We start from the raw sequence: 19,198 nt of genomic DNA on the forward strand, positions 1-19,198 counted from the left end.
AAAATGAGAATGCAGAATCTCACACTAAATCTGTTTCCTAAAGCCTGGGTTTCGAACAGGGCCGTCTGCAGACTCCTTTTAACTTAAGATGGGATCCCGTGGGTGCCTTTGAGCCTGGGTGAGGGTCCCAGAATCAAAAAAGCTTGAAAAACACTGCCATATATTGTGTATCTACTGCCATCTAGTGGCACATGTTTCACAAGAGAACCTACCAGTGGCAAGTGAGTTTGGACCTAAACTCTTCGATGTACATCTCTGGAACAAACACCCTTGGACAAGTGAGGTCAATTGAAACCCCATTCAAAATAGAGCCTTTAAATGTGACATTTTTCCCTAATGTTTAACGCTGATCTTTAGAGAACATACAAAACTATTCAAATTTTAAATGATACATTTGCCATATGTCAACACATCTCCATCATATTTTTCAGAGAATTGAGGTAGTTGTGCCAAACAAGCTCAATATATAAAACTGTTAATATAAAATGACACCAATCAACATTTATAAGAAAGGTATTTGACGTGAATACAGACTTAAAGTGTATCGTCATTTCCAAGTCAAAACTGCTCGTTAACATGAATAAGTTATTTAAAAATACAAATCATATCCAGTCCATAAACCAATCAATAACATATAGGTGGTATATAAAGTAATGTAAACACTAAAATATAATACAGACCTGCTCCTTTTCTGATATAAAATCTGGGCTCTCCAAGATGTTAATGTGTAACTCACCACCTGCATCCATTTACATCTCTGCATAACTTACACACCCACCTGCCTACTTATCCCTCTCCATTACTGGGTAGTTTGTCAGTTGATTTGCTGAATTATGCATAGTTTACTCATTAACTATCTAGCCTAACATTTAGACTAAAATATTAGACTAATCCTCACCTAAACTACAACTACTGAAACAAAACACCTTAATAAAACAGGGTAACAGACGTTTCAACATCTGAAACATCACCTTCAGAGTCAACAGTCTTGGTGCCAGCCCATCTCCATTGTAGTATCTTCAAAAGGCCATCAGACTCTACACACCAGCCAGACCTCTCCATTCTGCTACATCAGACCACATGACCTCTTCCCCAGCATGCCTGCACTTCCAGGTCATGCCTCATGACTGTTCTGGCCCCCGGCGGTGGAATGAGCTTCCCACCGCACTCCAGCTAAGACAGAAGAGACCCTGCCCATCGTCTGACTGCACCATCCCACCCTGATCTTTAGCTATTCTCTTTCATTCTTTTTTTTATGGATATTCCTTTTGGAACAATGTTATTAGTATAGCTGTGGCAAAGTGGTATTTACATTTGTTTACAGTATGAATTGTCATTATGTTCAGTTAACTTGACACTTATTGATAATAAATGGGCCGGGATAAAAGCATCTGCTAAGTGGTTGTAATGCAATATCTCAGACCGGTCCTCCATACATCATATTTCAAGATCCTTCAGATCCTTTGGTCTTCACTTATGGGCTGCCCACTTCAATTCATAACCACACATTTTCAATCAGGTTAGAGTCTGGGCACTGAGATGGCCATTGCAAAACAGCAATTTTGTGGTCAGTTATGTGTTTCTTAGTTAACAATCAAATATGTATTTTGATTGTGAGAAAACCTACCAGATGTGGAAAGAGGCCTGTGCAATTGAGCAATACTTTTCAGTAGATGAATTGTGTGGAACAAATAAATTCCTGACAAAAACTCTATAAGAATCAAAGGTTCTAATAGATTTCCCGTAGGATATGATTTGGGGGTCTAAAATGACCTCAGTTTTAGAATCTTTCACATGTGGAATCTTGGGGTGGGAAAAGGATAATATCATTTCACAAAGTAAACTAACACAACTAAAAACGTTTTCATTGTTCAGAGCAACATTGTGTGTTGTGAATAGATACACTACATTTCAAAAGTGTGTGGACACCTGAACATCACACCCCTATGTGCTTGTTGAACATTTCATTCCAAAACCATGCACATTAATATGGAGTTGGTTACTGCAGTAACAACCTCCACACTTCTGGGAAGGCTTTCCAGTAGATTTTGGAACATGGCTGCGGGGATTCGCTTCCATTCAACCAAAAGACCATTTGTGAGGTTGGGCACTGATGTTGGGCGCAAAGCCTGGCTCGCAGTTGGCATTCCAATTCATCCCAAAAGTTTCCAAAGGGGTTGAGGTCAGGGACTCTGTGCAGGCCAGTCAAGTTCTTCCCCACCAAACTCAGCAAACCATTTCTTTATGGACCTTGCTTTATGCATGGGGGCATTGGCATGATGAAACAGAAAAGGGCCTTCTGGAAACTGTTGCCACAAAGTGCACAATTCTCTAGAATGTTATTGTATGCCGTAGCATTAACATTTCCCTTCATTGGAACTGGAAATGTAGTGTATCATCTGACAAACACTCCATAGCCTGAACGAATGACTGCAGTTTTGCATCTAAGGATTTGTGGGTTGAATTGCCATCGGTTCATGACAATGATTTACAGTATTGAAAACAAATTCAAGTTTTGGTTTCTAGCCCGTTAGATGTGCGTATTAAATACTAACGTGCATTTTTACTCAAAATGAAATTAACCCATTATTTGATTGAATTTCCATTATTATATTTACTTACAGTATGTCACAAAAGGCCAGCGGCCAGGAGTTCTGCTTTTACAAACACTGCCCTGGGCGCGTTGGCACACAGATTACATCATTTGGGTTTGGAATTTCTAAAATAGATTGAAAACATGCGCTAACCCACTCTTTGGGGGGAAAAATACAAAACTTTTCAGCCAGCCAAATAAAAGCTCCTTTATGGGTTTCAAGCTTTTTGAAATTCACAGGTAGGTCTACAAGCAGTGGTCTCTTCATAAGTGCAATATTTTCAAATATGCACAAAAAAAGTGTCCAACTCTTGCATGCTTAGGACACACACACACACACACACACACGATGCAAGCTTGAGATAGACTACATGCCTTGCACTCTACCATTTCACAGCTGAAGTGAAAAACATTGCAAAATCACTACAGGCCTATTTGGTAAAAATCATTGGGCAAACCAGCTACATGAATTTTTGTTAAATATTGAGATTAGTTGGTTCTCCAGTATACAACAGATGTAAAAAAATATCAAATGTTGGGAGTTCCAAGCAAAGCTTTTGCGTGTTCAAACATGTTCATCAGATAGCCTATGGATTTACAGATGTAGGTCATACTTAATTGGTCAGTGATGACAAGTTTCAATACAATATAATCAAATACTGCTGCTCTACTATTATAAAGTAGTCTTGTAAAGGGCAGAAACAATTTTTTTTTCTGCAGCTGACACCTTTGTTCATTGATCAGTGGGGCACACAGTAGCCTGGGTATAACGCTAATGCTAGCAAGGGGCTAATTAATGTGTCATTCTATCGTTGATGTTAGCACTGCTTTTCAATAGAGTCTGGTGTAACTTCTGCCTGACTCCAAAGATTTACATATATTTCCATAGGACTTGTTTGAGTGCCTAACTAAAGAAAGCCAAGAACAGCTGTGCAGCTAATGTTTATTGTTGCCAAGTCAACGGTACAGCTGAGGACTGCCTGCATGATCTGAATGTAGGTTCAATAAAGGAACGGTTTGAGGAAGTTTTTTTAAATCATTATTTGTGATGAAAAATGGTGGATGAATTTACATTACAGAATCAATCTCTTAAATATAGGCCTGAACTGGGTCCTGTTTTAGGCCAATATCCCAAATAAAGATCCACATTATTACCCTACACAGCACATGCATAGACACCTTGGATTAACTCCCCCAGCATTTGCGACGGTGTGGTCTTGTGCCTTACAGCATGTCCCACCTGACAAACATGAGTAGAAAAAAGGCAACTACTATCAGAAACTTGACAATATACATCAGGTCCATTAGTCCTCCAAGATTCAGATGCAAATTAATTTGTGGGCAGACAAAAGAGACAGCAGGCAGCATTTTCCTCCAAGCATTCTTATGCAAGGTATCGTGGGATAGCTACCTGGTCAGAAGCAAGTACCCGTTGATGAGGGCTATAAAATTTAGAGGCACTCATTGAAGTATTTTATTGTTGTATTTCAATAAGGAGATCAATTTCCGATGTTTTTAAGTTATCCGATTATGGGGGAGTCAAGCAAAAATAATTAGGGAAATGGAAGAATGAGAGAGGAAAAGGTTTTGGAGCTAAATCACTGATATGTCTTTCATATTTTAATAAATGTATTATTTAATATTATAAACCTACCCAAAATAATAACAAACACTGGATTAGGGACTTTGCAAATACAACAATTTTGAACACCGGGTTTGAGGGTCGATTTTATGATGAAAACGAAAACATCTTTTAAAAGCCAGTTCTCAAACTGTGACTTACATAAATGTAACATTCAAACATATAGATGGGTGACAAATTAAAGGAAAAACCATAATAAAATGTCTTAATAAGGTGCTGGCCATAGCATATGATTCACATAATTTTCATACTCTACCGTTCTCTTGGTGTATGCCACACATGCATTCACCCACTTGTTGAGAATATGGTGAAGGATGATGACTCATCTGACTATCACTTTTTTCAACATCTCTGTAGACTAGTGCCTAGTTTTTGCGCCACTTAACTCTCAAATGTGCATTTGTCTTTGTAATGAGGGGTTTATGCACTGCATCCATACTATAATATCCCTCTCTATGTATTTGTCAAAGGACCGTTCATGCTGACACAGTCTGATCATGTCCTACATTAACAATCTCAGTCACCCAAGGAAGAGTTGCTCTTCTGTTTTTCCTTACATATCGCACTAATGTTCAAACATTTTTTATTTACTGACGTCTTTTTCACATATCTAAATGCAGATGCCACTTTAGTCATGGTTCCTATTGAAACACAAGCCAGTTGAGCAGTCTTTGTGAGTGACGCTCCTGCCATCCAAGTCCCAATAATGAACCCTCTTTCAAAGCCACTTAGATCTTTTCCTCGTGCCATCTTCATCCAAAATCAAGGTCAACTGAGCCTGCTTAGCATTTTCATACACGCCACATGGCATGATAGGACGTTAATTGTTTAATTATATCACGCAGTACACCTGTATTAAAGCATCTTCATTCGTTATGCTTCTCCACTCATTTATTCAGGTTTTTTCTTTAATTTGTCACCCATACCTCATTTTATAGCTCCAATTCTGTTGAAAAATAAAAATATATAGAAAACGTGGAGCCAAAATATGTGTTTATTCATAATACGGACATCACTGCAGTTGTGAATCCCTGTGGAGGGTTGCCACAAACGTGCTACCACCTCCCACGAACAACGTATGTTGTCATATCACGTGCAGCCAGTAGGCTATAGTTACACTAATTGGTATACCAGAGGAGAAATCTCTACATGCCCACCGCGCTTCCAGACAAGTCTGCCAAGCGCATGCATGGTAAGATTGTTTACATGCATTTGGAAGATACCATTTAAATATATTCAAGTGTCATTGAAAAATAGAAAACAGACATTCTGACAATAAATAAATGCTGTACTTCGGTCATAATTCGTTTTATTCAAAAGCATCACTTATGCGATCAGCTTGTTCATCAAAATCTTTTTGAACTCATTTCTATTTGAAACACCCCACCCCTCCTGAAAATAATGGAACGACCCCAAGAGTTCTTACACACTCCATTTGAGCGGCCGTTATCATTGCGCTTGTTTGCCTGAGCGGGTGTGTTTGATTCTAGTGGGCTTTGCAAATGGTACTGAAGTTTTCGAACCCTGCCGAATTTACAACAGCAATGACTGGACCTAATGCTTTGAAGATGGATGTAAATATAGTTATGTTGGGCACAGATAACGTTGGGAAATCTGGTAAGACTGATTATTTTTTATTATAATTTATAATGATTTCATATTTGTTTTACTCTTTTGAGAATGATGATGATGATGATGAATCTGATGGTGTTGGTGTTCTTTTCAGCGCTTACGGTCCGTTTCCTGACCAGGAGATTTATCGGAGAATACGGAGATATCGGTGAGTTTTTTGTCATTATAATTGAGTGCACCGTTTAAAATACTCTGTGACAGTCCTGGACCGTCAAAAAGCTTATATGAACAATACTTACATGGCTCAAGCGAATTATGCTTTTTCCAACTAATTTTTTTTACTTCTGATTTTCTATACAGAATCCATCTACAGTCATAATGTTATTGTGGACGGAAAGGAGATTGCCTTTGGTATCTGGGACTCCCCGTATTCGCAGGTGAAGTAGCATCTACATCTACATTTAGTTTTAAATATTAACAGCCGTTACTGTGTTTATTTCCTCCCTGAAGCAGTGCGTAATCAATACTCATAGTACTGCCTTTCATTATGTATTAATAAATATGTCTAAGGAATAAAAATATATATTCTGCTACACAGGAAAATAACGTGCAGTTATCTTCACTCTGTGGTTCAAAAGTCTACATTTAAAACAAACACTGAGGAAAACTAGCCAGAAGGATGTTGCCTTTTCAGTTGTCGTTTTTACCGTGGCTTTTATGACCATAAACGCCGAACTGAGAGTATTTTCTTTCGTCCGGTTGTTTTTCGTGGCGGCAGTTTGTATTTATTCTGGCAGAGAAGTCAGAATATCTGGCATTTTACCATTAGAGCACTTAAGCAAAATCATATTTGCGATAGAACCAGGTGAGTGCGTAAACAGTTTAATGCTGCCATTGTTTATCCAGACTGCCGAAATGCTGCCTGTACTGCCACCAGGTTCCCGTTTGTCTTGGGTGCAAAATAATACTGCTGTGTTAACCTCACTGATTACAGATCTATAAACCTACAGCCACGAGTTGGCTCGCATCATTAGTGACATCCATTCTCTGGGCCACAGGACTCGGCTAATCTTTTCAACTTGAAAAAGAATACAGTAATTAGAGAGTCCAAAGTTCAATCAGTACAAAGAAAAACCCCTCAACACCTGATATTTACTTTTCATTGATGGAAAAGGTTCAGCCCTGTTGCATTTTGTCATTCTGCTTATATGCATACTCTGTTTCTGACATGAGGGTGATGTTCATTTTCAAATGAAATATTGTCTGGTGGTTCTGTGAGTTATTGAGACTGATAGGTTACACAATCAAGCTCATAATTAAGGACAGGGAAACAAATTAATGCATGCATGCATTCATTAAAGCATCGTGTGGGGAGAGATGGGCTGTCTAGCTTACCTGGTTCTCCCCAGCAGAAAGTGGTTTTGAGCAGCTCATCTTGCCGTGATGACTGCAGCGCTGATAACTGCTCTGATGACCGCAGCAGTTAACGTTGTCCTCCGTGTTTTCCTCACATCGCAGGAGCGGCTCAGCGAGAGCTCGGCGCAGGAGAAGCAGACGCAGTGGGCCGACGGCTTCGTCCTGGTGTACAGCATCTGCGACCGGGCCAGCTTCAACGCCGTGGCCAAGCTGGTCCAGCGCGTCAGGGCCGCCCGGGACTGCGCCGGCGCGGAGAGGACGCCCATCGTCATCGTGGGCAACAAGCGCGACCTGCACCACCGGCGGACGGTGACCAGCGAGGAGGGCCGGCTGCTGGCGCTCACCACGGACTGCCAGTTCTACGAGGTGTCGGCGGCCGAGAACTACCACGGAGTGCTGATGGTGTTCCACGGCCTGGCCGACCGAATCCGGGAGGCCCGGTCGGCCGCCAAGAAGCCGGCGGGCATCAAGGGCATCGTGAAGAGCATGTCGGCCGTCTTCACCCGCAAGCGAACCGACTCGCTGTGAGGGGCCGGCCGCACCCGCCAGGAGGAGCAGAAGAAGAAGAAGAAGGGGGAAGACCCGCACACACACACATACACGCACGCACACGTAAACACACACGGTCGCGCACGTGTAGGCGCGGGACCCGGTCTGGCCCGCTCCAGCCGATCGGCCCCTTGAAGCCGCTCTCGCTCTCGCTTTGGAGCGCCGCCAGGCTCCCTCGGTTTCGTCGCCGGAGACGGAAACGGAAACCTTACGAGAGGAGGGAGGAGGGCGCGGCCACTTCCGCGAGCCGGGAGAAAGGCCTAGGTGGGGGGGGGACGAAGAATACTCTCCCTCCCCCCCGGTGTTCGGTTTTACCGTCATGGCAACTGTCGATTAACAGAACTCTGGTTGCTTAAGCTGTAAAAAGGCGAAAAGGAGACGTTTTTCTTTTAAGTTATTCATAGGGAACCAATTAAGCTGCCGCCATGCTATCGGCTTCTGTGCTCTGTGTATTACGAACGGACGGCGCTATGACAACAACCTGTACAGCGTGTTCTCTTCTGCTCTGTTTTGTAGTCCCCTACGTGGCTAAATGCCTGCTGACAGCAAACTAAACATAAACCTGTATGATGTTCATAAAGCTGCTCCACTGTGGCTGTGTAGCCTACCGAACATTCTGGACACCACCCAAGCCAGCAAAATCCAAGGAGAGGACGAACACGCCATTTTGATATGGTTTTTGGACTCAGTGATTTGATTTGATTTGATTTGGCCATCAGTAAGCTGTCAAAATACGGATTCAGAATGTTCCACGGACGTCGACGAATGACCTCCCTCGAGCCGCAGGGTTGGAGGAGGCCCGAATAAAGGCCGCCTGTTGGGAGCGCGGCCGCGATCCTCCACGTGCCCCCGCCCCCACGCACGGTGAGGCGGCGAAGACGCGGAGGCACGTGTCTGACTAGCGACGGCACCGTTTCTCACTTCAGGCGCGGGCTGCCTCCCAGCCCTCTGACGCACTCGCTCTTTATATAGCTTTCAGGTGCCGTCGAGGCTCCTGCTACCTGTCAGAATAAAACCCTGCATCTCGCCGCGTCTGTCTCCTTCAGTTTAACAGCACTCAGGATCCGTACGCCGCACAAAAGACTTCCTGTCGGTTGTTTTTCTTTGTCGTGGTTCCCAGTAGCGTGAAAACTGACTGTCGAAAGAGCTTGCCGTAAAAATAATTACTCGCAAGATTAGTACACCATGCAGCTCTGACATCTTTGTAAACTTTAGATACGTGAAAATTCTGAAAACAATTTTGTTACCGTTTTGCCATCCTTATTTGTCACTGTTGTGATAGGGTGAAGGCCAGCTTACTAAAGCATATGAATGTCTATAAACCTGATGTATTTGTACATACTGAACTATACTAAATGTAAATATTGGTGATATTTGAATTTAAAATGTCATGTCATTGAATAAATCAGTGTGGAGTAAAGCGTTTTGTACCTATTTTGCATTATTTGGGAGTGGTGCTATGTATTAATTCTAGTGTGTCACTGTCACAGCAGTACACAGTCAGTCTAATCCTGGGGCCAGGAAGTAAAAGTCACGTGTTTCTTCCACCCACAAACTCAGCCAGCTGATTTCACTAATTAGTCCCACCTCCTGGCGGAAGAATTGTGCTAATTAGCAAACCCAGGCAATTGGAACAAAATCCTGGGGCAGACATTTTCTGAACCTGGATATTCTACCGCCATGGTTGGTGCACGCAGACTGTGACACCAGGGCAGCATGATGCGTGCAGGTGCATACACTCGGTCACAGGGGACAGAGAGAGCATGGGAAAGTTCCTCATTTTGCATTTGGACAGCCTCAGATGGGTCAATCGTCTTCATGCAATGAGGCCAAAGGACTGAAAATGGTGGGAATGGTATGTGATCTGTGCTGTCAGACCCTGGCGGCTGTGGTTTCGTTGTCTTCTTTCTTGGCTCTTTGATTGCTAATTTTTCTCATAATTGGGCTGACTGACCCCTACTGTACAGGCCCACCCATTTTACAGTTCAAAAACACACTACGGGAAATAGAGCAAAAATACACGCCAATAAAGCAAGCACTTGTCTCATACACTACAAAGCCAGGGCTGTTGGTTATCACAGTTTTACAATCAAGAAAAGTTTTGGGCCTTTAGAACGATTTATTCAGAGAGATTCCTCCCATCTTTAAAGAATAAATGAAAAGCTGAAATGAGAACTTTATCAGTGAACCTCTCTGGGAGTGCCTTTCTTAAAGGGCAGCACTGCTCTAAGATGGAAACTCCCATAGACACAGAGGCACTTAATAAACAATCAATTAATGAAGTTACTTTCACCGTTAACTTGCATTACCTGATTTCTCAGGTCTGAATTGGTTGCTCACTAACTGCAGACCCTGTGGCTCTTCAGGGTCAGGTTGCAGACCCCTGCCTTAGAGTAATAGGTTTTCTGTGGGTACATACCGTACCTCTTCCTAATACATTGCACCCATAGTGGTTAATGTGCTTCGTTTATCAGCCAGGTGCATGGCCCTGCATCCCTGTGGACACCTTTCCCCGCGTCGCTGATGCATTTTGACTTCGTTTGGGAGGTTTAGCGAACGCCTGCATCTCTCCCAGCTTGGAGTAATGAGTGTAGCACGGAGACGGCGGGAACAAGAGGTGCTGTGTTCCCGGCAAAAAATAAATAAAATACCATCAGTATTAATCATCTGAAGCCATGCCGCTCCAGGGATCCTCTAATTCCGTCCTTGGAGCGAGGATTGTTTTTCCAGCAGAGAGCGGGACATACAGTAACAATGAGACCGCGGAGGCTTCCAGAACCGCAGATGAAGCGCCACGGCAACGGAGCGAGCGACAGAAAACAGACTTCGGCATTAAAGCCGGTTTACAGCTCAGGTTCGTAGCGTAAACGCCATTTTGCTTTCTTCTCCGCGCAGTATAGTTTAGTCTGAAGACTGAAAACAGAGCGGATGCGAACCGGGGACTTTTTAAAAGGTGACCGTGAGACAGCGCAGGCCCAATAATAACGCTGAAGATGAAAGGACTATCTGTATATGGAGAACACACCAGCCCTGTGGGGACAGCAAAGGAGGGAAGTAGGCTATCTTATAGCTGAAATGTGTATAAACAATGGAAATGTAGATGAAGTTATTTTGGTCTTGGCTAAGGTGAGACCACCCCCCCACCCACCACCGCCTCCCTTTGATCCCTCTGAATTGCGTTAAAGGGACAATGTAAATGCAATTATATTCTTTTATTGTATTTACGTTGCCATGCTGAGACTGTAATAAGGAAAGTAAACACAGAAAATATGCAAACCACATAATTCAATGTTTGCAGACAGAATCCAGCCAATACCAAAGAAAACATGTCTCATTTCCTAAATTATTAATAGATTCAACATGCAGTTCTAAGAATTATTTTCTAAATATAGCATAATTCAGATCTGTTTGCTGGATATATCTTACTACGTACAAAATTTGGTTTCTGGACTTAAAAGGCAGCGCAGGGACTTAAAATGAAAAATCAATACGCAGTGAGCACTGCAGAACACATCCATGTCTTGATTTCATCAGGGCTGTACACTTCCAACTCCCACAAGGAAGATTTCACGGGTCCGACGCTGGAACCCTTCCTGATTCAAACGGAATGTTCTTGTGGTTTTTGCTGAGTTTCCTTTGATGATATCAACAGGGCAAAAGAATAAAGAGATCGAGGAGAAAAGAAGAACATTTCTCGTTGGGGGGTGGAGGTGGGAGGGGGGGCTCCTGTGTACATGCTGTGTTTAAAATGCAAAATTTTAAAAAGTCTTTCCTGAAAGAGGACTAGGGGGGAAATCTCATAAAGACAATTGAGCAAGAGATATTTTCCAAGACACAAACTTTTTCTCTTGTATAATAACTAGAGAAGCATGTGCAGACAGAGGATTAGCTAAGAGTGTGCGTGCATTTGTTTGGAGTGAATCAATCTATTTAAATGACATTGATTACCCAGACACAGAAGCAGGGTGAACAGGACTTCACATGCTTCCATAAAACTTCACTATTCCTGTTCATAAGCATCACACACAGTGATGAAATCATGTGAAAGCCGACTGTCAGCCATAGTTTTAAAGTGAATTTGGTAAAATCATTCCTATGCAAACCATGACAGCATTTTCATACTTCAGGAAAAATGTTGTAAAGTGAAATTAGTGAACTAAACCATCAAACACTACGAGTGCTTTCTTAGATACAACTGCCTCTCTGCAGCTAACGTTTTTGTCTGAACTGATATTGTCATAATCCCAGTTTGTTGCAGATTGGCCATAACATGAACCTTCCTTCTCCTTGATGGAACCTTCCATATGAATCCTCTCAGGGTGAGACTGAAGGCATTTTGGACTGACCGAAAAGGGACGTCTAAAGTTACTGTTGTAAGAAGTCTTCTAAATAGTTTTCCTGCTTTTCTTTCATACTTTGCTTTACCCATCACATTTTTCTCCCTCCTCTCCTCACCTCTTAGGATTGGAGTCCTTCAGACGCTCACTGTTCAAAACAAAGCTGGAACACACAGTAGCAGTGGCAGCACAGGACGTATACACAGATCAGTCATAGGCCACAGAAGCTGGCCTTCCCCTAAGGTTTACTGCCACCGCGTATACACAGATCCCTTCCAACATAAAGCTCGCTGTCATGTTTTTCAACATTCATAAATCTCTTTTAGCATGCTGCATTGACAGCAAAAAAACATCCACAAGAATTATATGGCAATATGAAGGAGATATAGTCCTTTTCAGAAAATTAAGTGAGAGGCTCAAACATAGATGCAGTTTTTCCTCCGTTTGCTAACATAGATACATCAGCAGGAACCATTGGCAAGATGGCAGCAGCTAAAAAGTTTGGAAGGGAGGGGGGTGGGTGGAGGATGGGTGGGTTTGCTGATTGTGACGGAGCCAGAATATAAAGGTTTTGCCACTCAAAAGTGAATAGGATGAATACTCTCTCAAAAAAGATGACAGGTGCATAAACTCAGTGTTTATTGGCTGGGGCTGGTGTGCACGTGTAGAGAAGAGTGAGAGAAGGGGGGGGGGCATGGGGTGGGTTTGCCGTATTTGTTTTTTTGGTGGGGGTGCGGGACCTTATGACGACAGTGCACAGCTCATGACGACAGTGACGCCTGCTTGGGGCCCTTCTGCCGGGCCCTCTGCCGGATCGGGATTCATTCCAGAACCTTCTGCTGCAGACTCTGGGCCACGTCTGAGGTCTGGGAAATCCCAGAGTCAGCGGGGGTCGGGCTCTGATCCCTCTCACTGTTCTCAGATGGATTCAGTGCTTCCTCTTCCTCCTCCTCTTCCTTGATGGCGGTGCAGGCACCATTGGCTCCGCCCTCAGGGGACGACCCAGGAAGCTGTGTCATCAACAAAAAGACAAAACAAACCATTACACGCTTCACTTTACAGGTTCCATCCGACCACTACTGACTCCCCATATCTCACAAAGCTCATATCCTAAGTTCAGGAATAATACCCTTGTTTTGGTCTTCTATCTCGTCTTGCCTTCTCAATTGCCAGAGTCTGGGAGGGGGGTTGATGTAATTGAGCCTGGGGGCTATCAATTCTCTGACCTCACATTTCTACAGTCTGACAGTAAACACAATCACCTGCAATGACGTCTTAAAGACCGGGAAGAATGAGTCACACAATGCTGGGTGAGCTACAGGTTTAAGCATGAGAAATGCTAGTTGTGTAACGCGGAATATTCCATAGCCAAAGAATATACTGTGTCCAGATGCATTCCCTTCGCTTCGTTTCAAAGTTAGAGCAAAGCGCCCATTGATTTTTATCAGCAGGCCTTCTAGATCATAATGCTCTTCCATGACTGCAGTATCTTGACAAGACAGTCTGCTGTCAGCTTCTTCTTTCTGGAATAGTAATCCTGGCAGGGAACCTTCAGAAAATGTTCCAGCAAGGAGCTGAATTCCAATCTGCAGCTAGGAGACAGAGACCGCAAAAAAAAAAAAAAGAAAGGATTTCACGGACCCTCCCCCACCTGAGAAAGGGGTTTGGGCCCCAATCCACCCAGGTGTCGCAGCGAGATCACCCAGGTGGGCAAAGACGTCGAACCTGGCAACCGGTGCGAATATTTGAGATTCCAAATGAGAGGATTATTAAGGGTTAGTGAACGATTTGAGGGGTGGGGGGAAGGGGGGGGGGGGGCGGCTGGCCGATTTGGACCTTCCGTAGCTCTTTGTCAGATCCCATGACCTCCCGCTGGCCCGCTGCATTAAACAACCCCTGCAGCACAGCAGGACATGACAAACCTTACCGACTGGACAGTTTCCGCTCTGTACTTAAGAACATCAAAGAAACCTCACTGTTCTCGTAGCAAAAAAATCAGCGAGAAAAACACAGAAAGAGAGCGAGAGAGAGACAATATTACAGAATAAGTTCGGGAGGAGGGCAATGTTTACAATAAGACCTGCCAATAAGGACCGAGATTATTTTGAGCCACGAGTAATCTTCAGGGTTCAGCCCGTAAACAGAAGTATATTGTATTTCTCTTTCCCTTTGAAATTCTATAACCGCTTCGATTTTCCGGGGAGACTTGCGGCTGAAGCCCGTGCCAAGCCTGCCTTCTGAATGACCTCCAGTCTGCTTGCAGACCTCCCTAATTGATAGCCTTTGTCAGCTTAACTGCAGTGAGCACGAGCTGCAAAGTATCCCTCTTTATGGATCTCTGTGGTTTAACGGAGGCCATTTTCATCCTTTAAAAGCAGCAGCATTGTCATGGAACATGGCACATTTTTTCAGCTTTGTCTCTTACTTATTCATTCAAAGAACAGGAAACTAAAGACAAGAGTTATAAAGACAACATACAAAGCATTATTATTATTATTATTATCATTATTATTACTACATTTTGTTACATTTGTTCAAACTGTATAAAGTTAATTTATAAAAACACTGTTAAAATTGATAAAAATGTAAGACATAGGGCTAGAAATAAGCAAATATTGGGCCTCATTCACAAACCTTTTCTTAAATCATCTTACTTTTGTTCTTAAAAATGTTCCTATGAAAAACCAATATGGGATTCAATTCATAACACATTTGCAGACCTTTGTTTTTGTGCATATCCCAGGTGTTCAAGATGATGAATGCTGACTGCAAATTATGCGCAATCCTGTTCATGAGATTAGCTGCCAGGAACAAATATAGATAAGAAAAAAAAAAAAGATGAATGCCAAAATGTTTGTGGAAACATTCTTACACAGAGTTTAATGATCGAATACGATCATATGCATGTTTCATGAGTGAGGCCCATTAACTGTAATTTAGTTCCAAACACACACATTTACAGTAGGCGATTTCGGCCTGCTGTGTGCAGGCGTGTCACAGTCCAGGTGCATCTGAGGGCAGGGGAGATTGCAGCCACAGGGCGCGGGACGGGTTCAGATCCCAGTGCACGGCCCGATTCTCCAGCGCCCTGCCCAGGGGCGGGACCAGACCCAATCCCCCCACCCTAATCCCCCAATTGCTCTTCTTCACCATACTCACGCAGCCTGATTATAACTGGGCTTAACAGGCGTAAACACGCTCAGGTTTCGACTCGAGTTACAGTTTGTTTTTGTGGCTCAAAAAGCTTAACTGTAGCTGTTTGGCGCTAAAAACAGTCCTTACATAACGTGCAATGCTGAGCGGGTTGCGTACGCTGGAACCGAACACCCTGTTAACCACCGACATTGGGAAAGACCAACGTGTGGGTGATAATGCATACCACCACTAAAACACATGCTTGGACATCTGCAGCTCTTTACTGTACCTTACAGCAGACACTGCTTTTACACTGACAAACAGATTATTTAACATGAATAGAACAAAATAGAATAGAATAGCTTTGTGTTCCTAAAGGAAATTCAGGAACTTTGATTGTGGTATCGGTGTCCACAAAAAACGTACAATACAAGCACTAAAAATGCAGAGCGTAGTTCATTACTCTGACATACGCACAACGAAAACAAAAATGACTACATAAGACATCACGGCATTGGGAAAAAAAAATAAACAATACATTTCCAATCCTCATTGATGTTGGCAAAAACCTGTTGAGCTTCGGTTTGAAAAGTTGTACTGTAGTCTATGCGCTGATGGCAGATGCTACTGACAGCTGTATGTTATTATGAAGTAATTCATGCTTGAGGGCACAACTTCAGTACCCCACGTAGGATTTGAGCTCAACCTTGGAATTACAAGCCCAGTTCCTAGAACTCTGCACCACAGTGGTGCATAATGCTGATCATAATCATTTCCTTGTAACTGTTATTTTCAATCTATATACTTTCCAAGTTCAGGTAACTGGAACTCATTACGTTACAGAATGACTAAGCATAGAGTCTTATCTATAGCGATGGGTCTGGAGAGGAGACGAGAGATAGAAGAGGTCTGGAAGGTGTGTAGGGTCTGATTATTTTTTTGAAGACATAACAAAGCTGTTTGCCCGATATGCTAGAACTATGGCTTTGAATTTGATGCAAGCAGATACATAGATAGCTAGTGGATGGAGATGAGAAGGGGAGTGACATGGCTGAGTTTGAGGACACTGTAGACCAGAAGAGCAGCAGCATTCTGGATGAGTTGCAGAGGGTAAATGGCAGAGGCAGGGAGGCCAGCAAGGAGGGAGTTACAGCGGTCCAATCTCTGCCCAGGAAATGCCTGATTTCTTAACTCTATTCTGTTCAGGGGTCAGACCTACAGTAACATTAAGTAGTTATGTGACTGCGTAACTACAGTAGATGTGTGTCAGTACTATGCAACCGCATACATGTGTCACTGCTTTACCCACTAATGGTAAGGAACAGACCTGAAGCTGGGCTTAGGTTAGGATCAGGGATAAGGAGTGGGTTGTTAAATATTACCACAAGGTCTTATTCCATAACATTTAATACATAACAAGATGGGAATAAATTGGAGTTGTATATTGATTACAGAGTAGCCCCACGCATAAATAACAAACAACATTTATGCTCAACATGAAGGACCGAAAGAACGGCAACACAAGAAACTATAAGTGGCGCAGTGACAGGGAATAGAAGAACAGATCAATACTCCCTTCCCAAAGTTTAATATTGCCTGTGCTTAATGCGAGCAGCCTGGCCGGGCTTTAACTCCGTGGATGTTATCCACCTCTGAGCCTCCGCTGGCGTCTGAAGCCTGATGTAACCGTCTGATAGCATCTCGAAGGACCCCGCGGTTCCTCACCCCCAAATGCGTGAGCCGCTCCAGTTTGCCGGCAATTATAATATCAGACCGCGATGTTTTTCCCAGAAAAGCCGGCGGGTGGCCCGTCGCCTTGCCGCGGCACCAGAAAGCGCGCCCCGCCGTCGGTTCGGGGAAGCACGAGATCGGGGCGGCGGGCGGGGACCGGGCCCCCGGCTGATTGGCTCATGGGATTCGGCGAGGGACGCGGGGCTCTCTCTCGAACGGGCAAACGGGTTTAATGTAGTCGTTCTCGGCCTCGGGGAACAGGCTGAAACGTGTCTGTTTATCTGTTTGTTACCGAAGAACCCCCTGACCGTGAGCAGAGGCATTCAAGGGAAACGCAGTTATGCCCTTGAGCAGAGTACTGAACCTGAACCACTTCAGCACATCCAGCTGTATACATGGATACTATGTAAAAATGTGAAAACCTTGGATAACAATCCTGACTGTAATGTAATGTTATGACTCAAGAAATATCGACAAATGGAAAGATGAAAACCTTGAAGAGGTGGCTGTGAAACTCAAACACAAATATGGATCTCATTATGGGTGGATGGTTCCTTTATCTGAATGCATATAATACTACAGCATTACCTGTTCTGCAATGAAAAAAAGGTTTCTATGTTGCCGCATCTTTGATCCCCTAGTATTGATCAAAATCATTCGGGGCGGGTGCGCTGCTGGGAAGCTCACCCTGTTAAGGCACTGTCGACAGGGGTCACGGTCTGGACATCAAATCAGAACAGTGCCAGTGCAGTCAGGGGGTAGGGGCCCCACAGGGTGAGCGTAACTGGCCATCGTGTCAACCTGGGTGCCATTCAGCCTGGATGACCATTTCTCATTGCTCACTAGGGACCCCCACACCTGTCACTCGGGTGCTTACAGTCCGCAGACAAAAGCCTCCAGCTCATATCTGGTCAAACTCAACTTGACTGTGTACCACAACTCAGCTTCAAGATAAATTCTCCTCTGCTGCCAAGAAGTCTTAAAACGCACACTAAAACCACACAAGAGACAGACCATAATGCTGTCATCTCCTCCAAAGATGACAGCGTGGTCCGAGGCAGGACAGAGATGAGGCAGCTCAACCCACACGTTAACCAGAACAGCTTTTCCCCGACTGTAATATCGCCGGCGACGACGAACGGGGAGAAGAACAGGGCCGGGTGAACACGAGATGACCTCACACAGCGTAAATCTCACACCACGCGCCGGGGATCGTTTTTACAAACAAACGTCCATCCAGCACACAAAGGCCCATGCAGGCGGGCGAGCTTCCATCGAAATAATGAAGCGTATCGAACACAGGGCTCCTGGACCTGCGCTTTTCCAAAGAAAACGAGCATCACAAATCCATTAAGATGAGGTAAGTGAAAAATGGATTAAGTGTGTGTATACTACAGCCTTGTAACTGCACAGGTACAGATGATTTCAATGAAAAAATAAAAAAATAAATAAGAACCCTGGCATTCACTCAAAAAACCTATTAATGCAACTGGCGAATTGGCGAAAGATTGCATATAGAAAACAAATGACCTTCGAAAGCATTTATTTATCTCTGTTCCTCCTCCGACGGAACAGACTTTGTTTAATAATGCGTGGCGACGGGATATTTGGGGTGCGCACCACATGCGGCGTACGTCCCCTTTGAAGTGTTCTGGGCAGGCGGCCTGGGCCCAGCAGCCTGCGTGCTGTCCCGCTGACAGCACCGTGGCCCACGCTAACGCTGGAGATAGCCATTTAAGCCCCGTATTTACCCTTCTGAAGAGGCGGCGGCTCCCGTCCGACGGGCTCGCAATCAGCACTCATTACCCCGCCGCACAGAGGCCAGCGGTGGAGCACACGCCACCCACCGCAGAAAGACCCATCCATTAAGGAGAGCTGTTTGCAGGGAGCTGTGCCCGTCGTTACGCAAGACCAGCTTCTCCCTAATGCAATATGCGCGCCAGTCACTGTGGAGCAAGATATTGAATAATCTGTTTGCCTGAATGCGAGTCCTCACAACAGCCCCTTACCGTTAAGATAAACATTCTGTGGAACTGGCTCGGTCGAGGTTCCTCGAACGACGCCATCGGTTTTCCCCCGTACGAGAACTGCATTCCGTAAGAATGGCTATTATGATCACATGGATAAGAAAACATTAAGTCCTTCTGTGCAGGTGAACATTACATAACATTACTGGCATTTAGCAGAAGCTCTTATACAACAGCAGTGTCATACCTCGAACCT

At 44.0% G+C, this 19,198-nt stretch overlaps 2 protein-coding genes across 2 annotated transcripts in view; one reads left to right on the top strand and one right to left on the bottom strand.

Moving 5' to 3' along the window:
* Positions 1-5,641: 5,641 nt before the first annotated feature.
* Positions 5,642-9,192, top strand: si:dkeyp-59c12.1 (Ras-related and estrogen-regulated growth inhibitor-like protein). The gene is made up of 4 exons (XM_064312055.1): positions 5,642-5,852; positions 5,962-6,015; positions 6,168-6,244; positions 7,326-9,192. The coding sequence occupies exons 1-4, from the start codon at positions 5,738-5,740 to the stop codon at positions 7,749-7,751; spliced, it is 672 nt and encodes a 223-aa protein (XP_064168125.1). The 5' UTR covers positions 5,642-5,737; the 3' UTR covers positions 7,752-9,192.
* A 1,777-nt stretch (positions 9,193-10,969) lies between these two features.
* plin1 (perilipin 1) overlaps positions 10,970-19,198 on the bottom strand; it is a 30,689-nt gene continuing 22,460 nt past the window's right edge. The window contains exon 9 of the mRNA XM_064312050.1: positions 10,970-13,119. Within this exon, the coding sequence (XP_064168120.1) occupies positions 12,931-13,119 (189 nt within the window). The 3' untranslated portion in view covers positions 10,970-12,930. The remainder of the gene's footprint in view (positions 13,120-19,198) is intronic.

This window comes from Anguilla rostrata, chromosome 16 (genome assembly GCF_018555375.3).
Source record: "Anguilla rostrata isolate EN2019 chromosome 16, ASM1855537v3, whole genome shotgun sequence".
In the NCBI taxonomy this organism is placed as follows: Eukaryota; Metazoa; Chordata; class Actinopteri; order Anguilliformes; family Anguillidae; genus Anguilla; species Anguilla rostrata.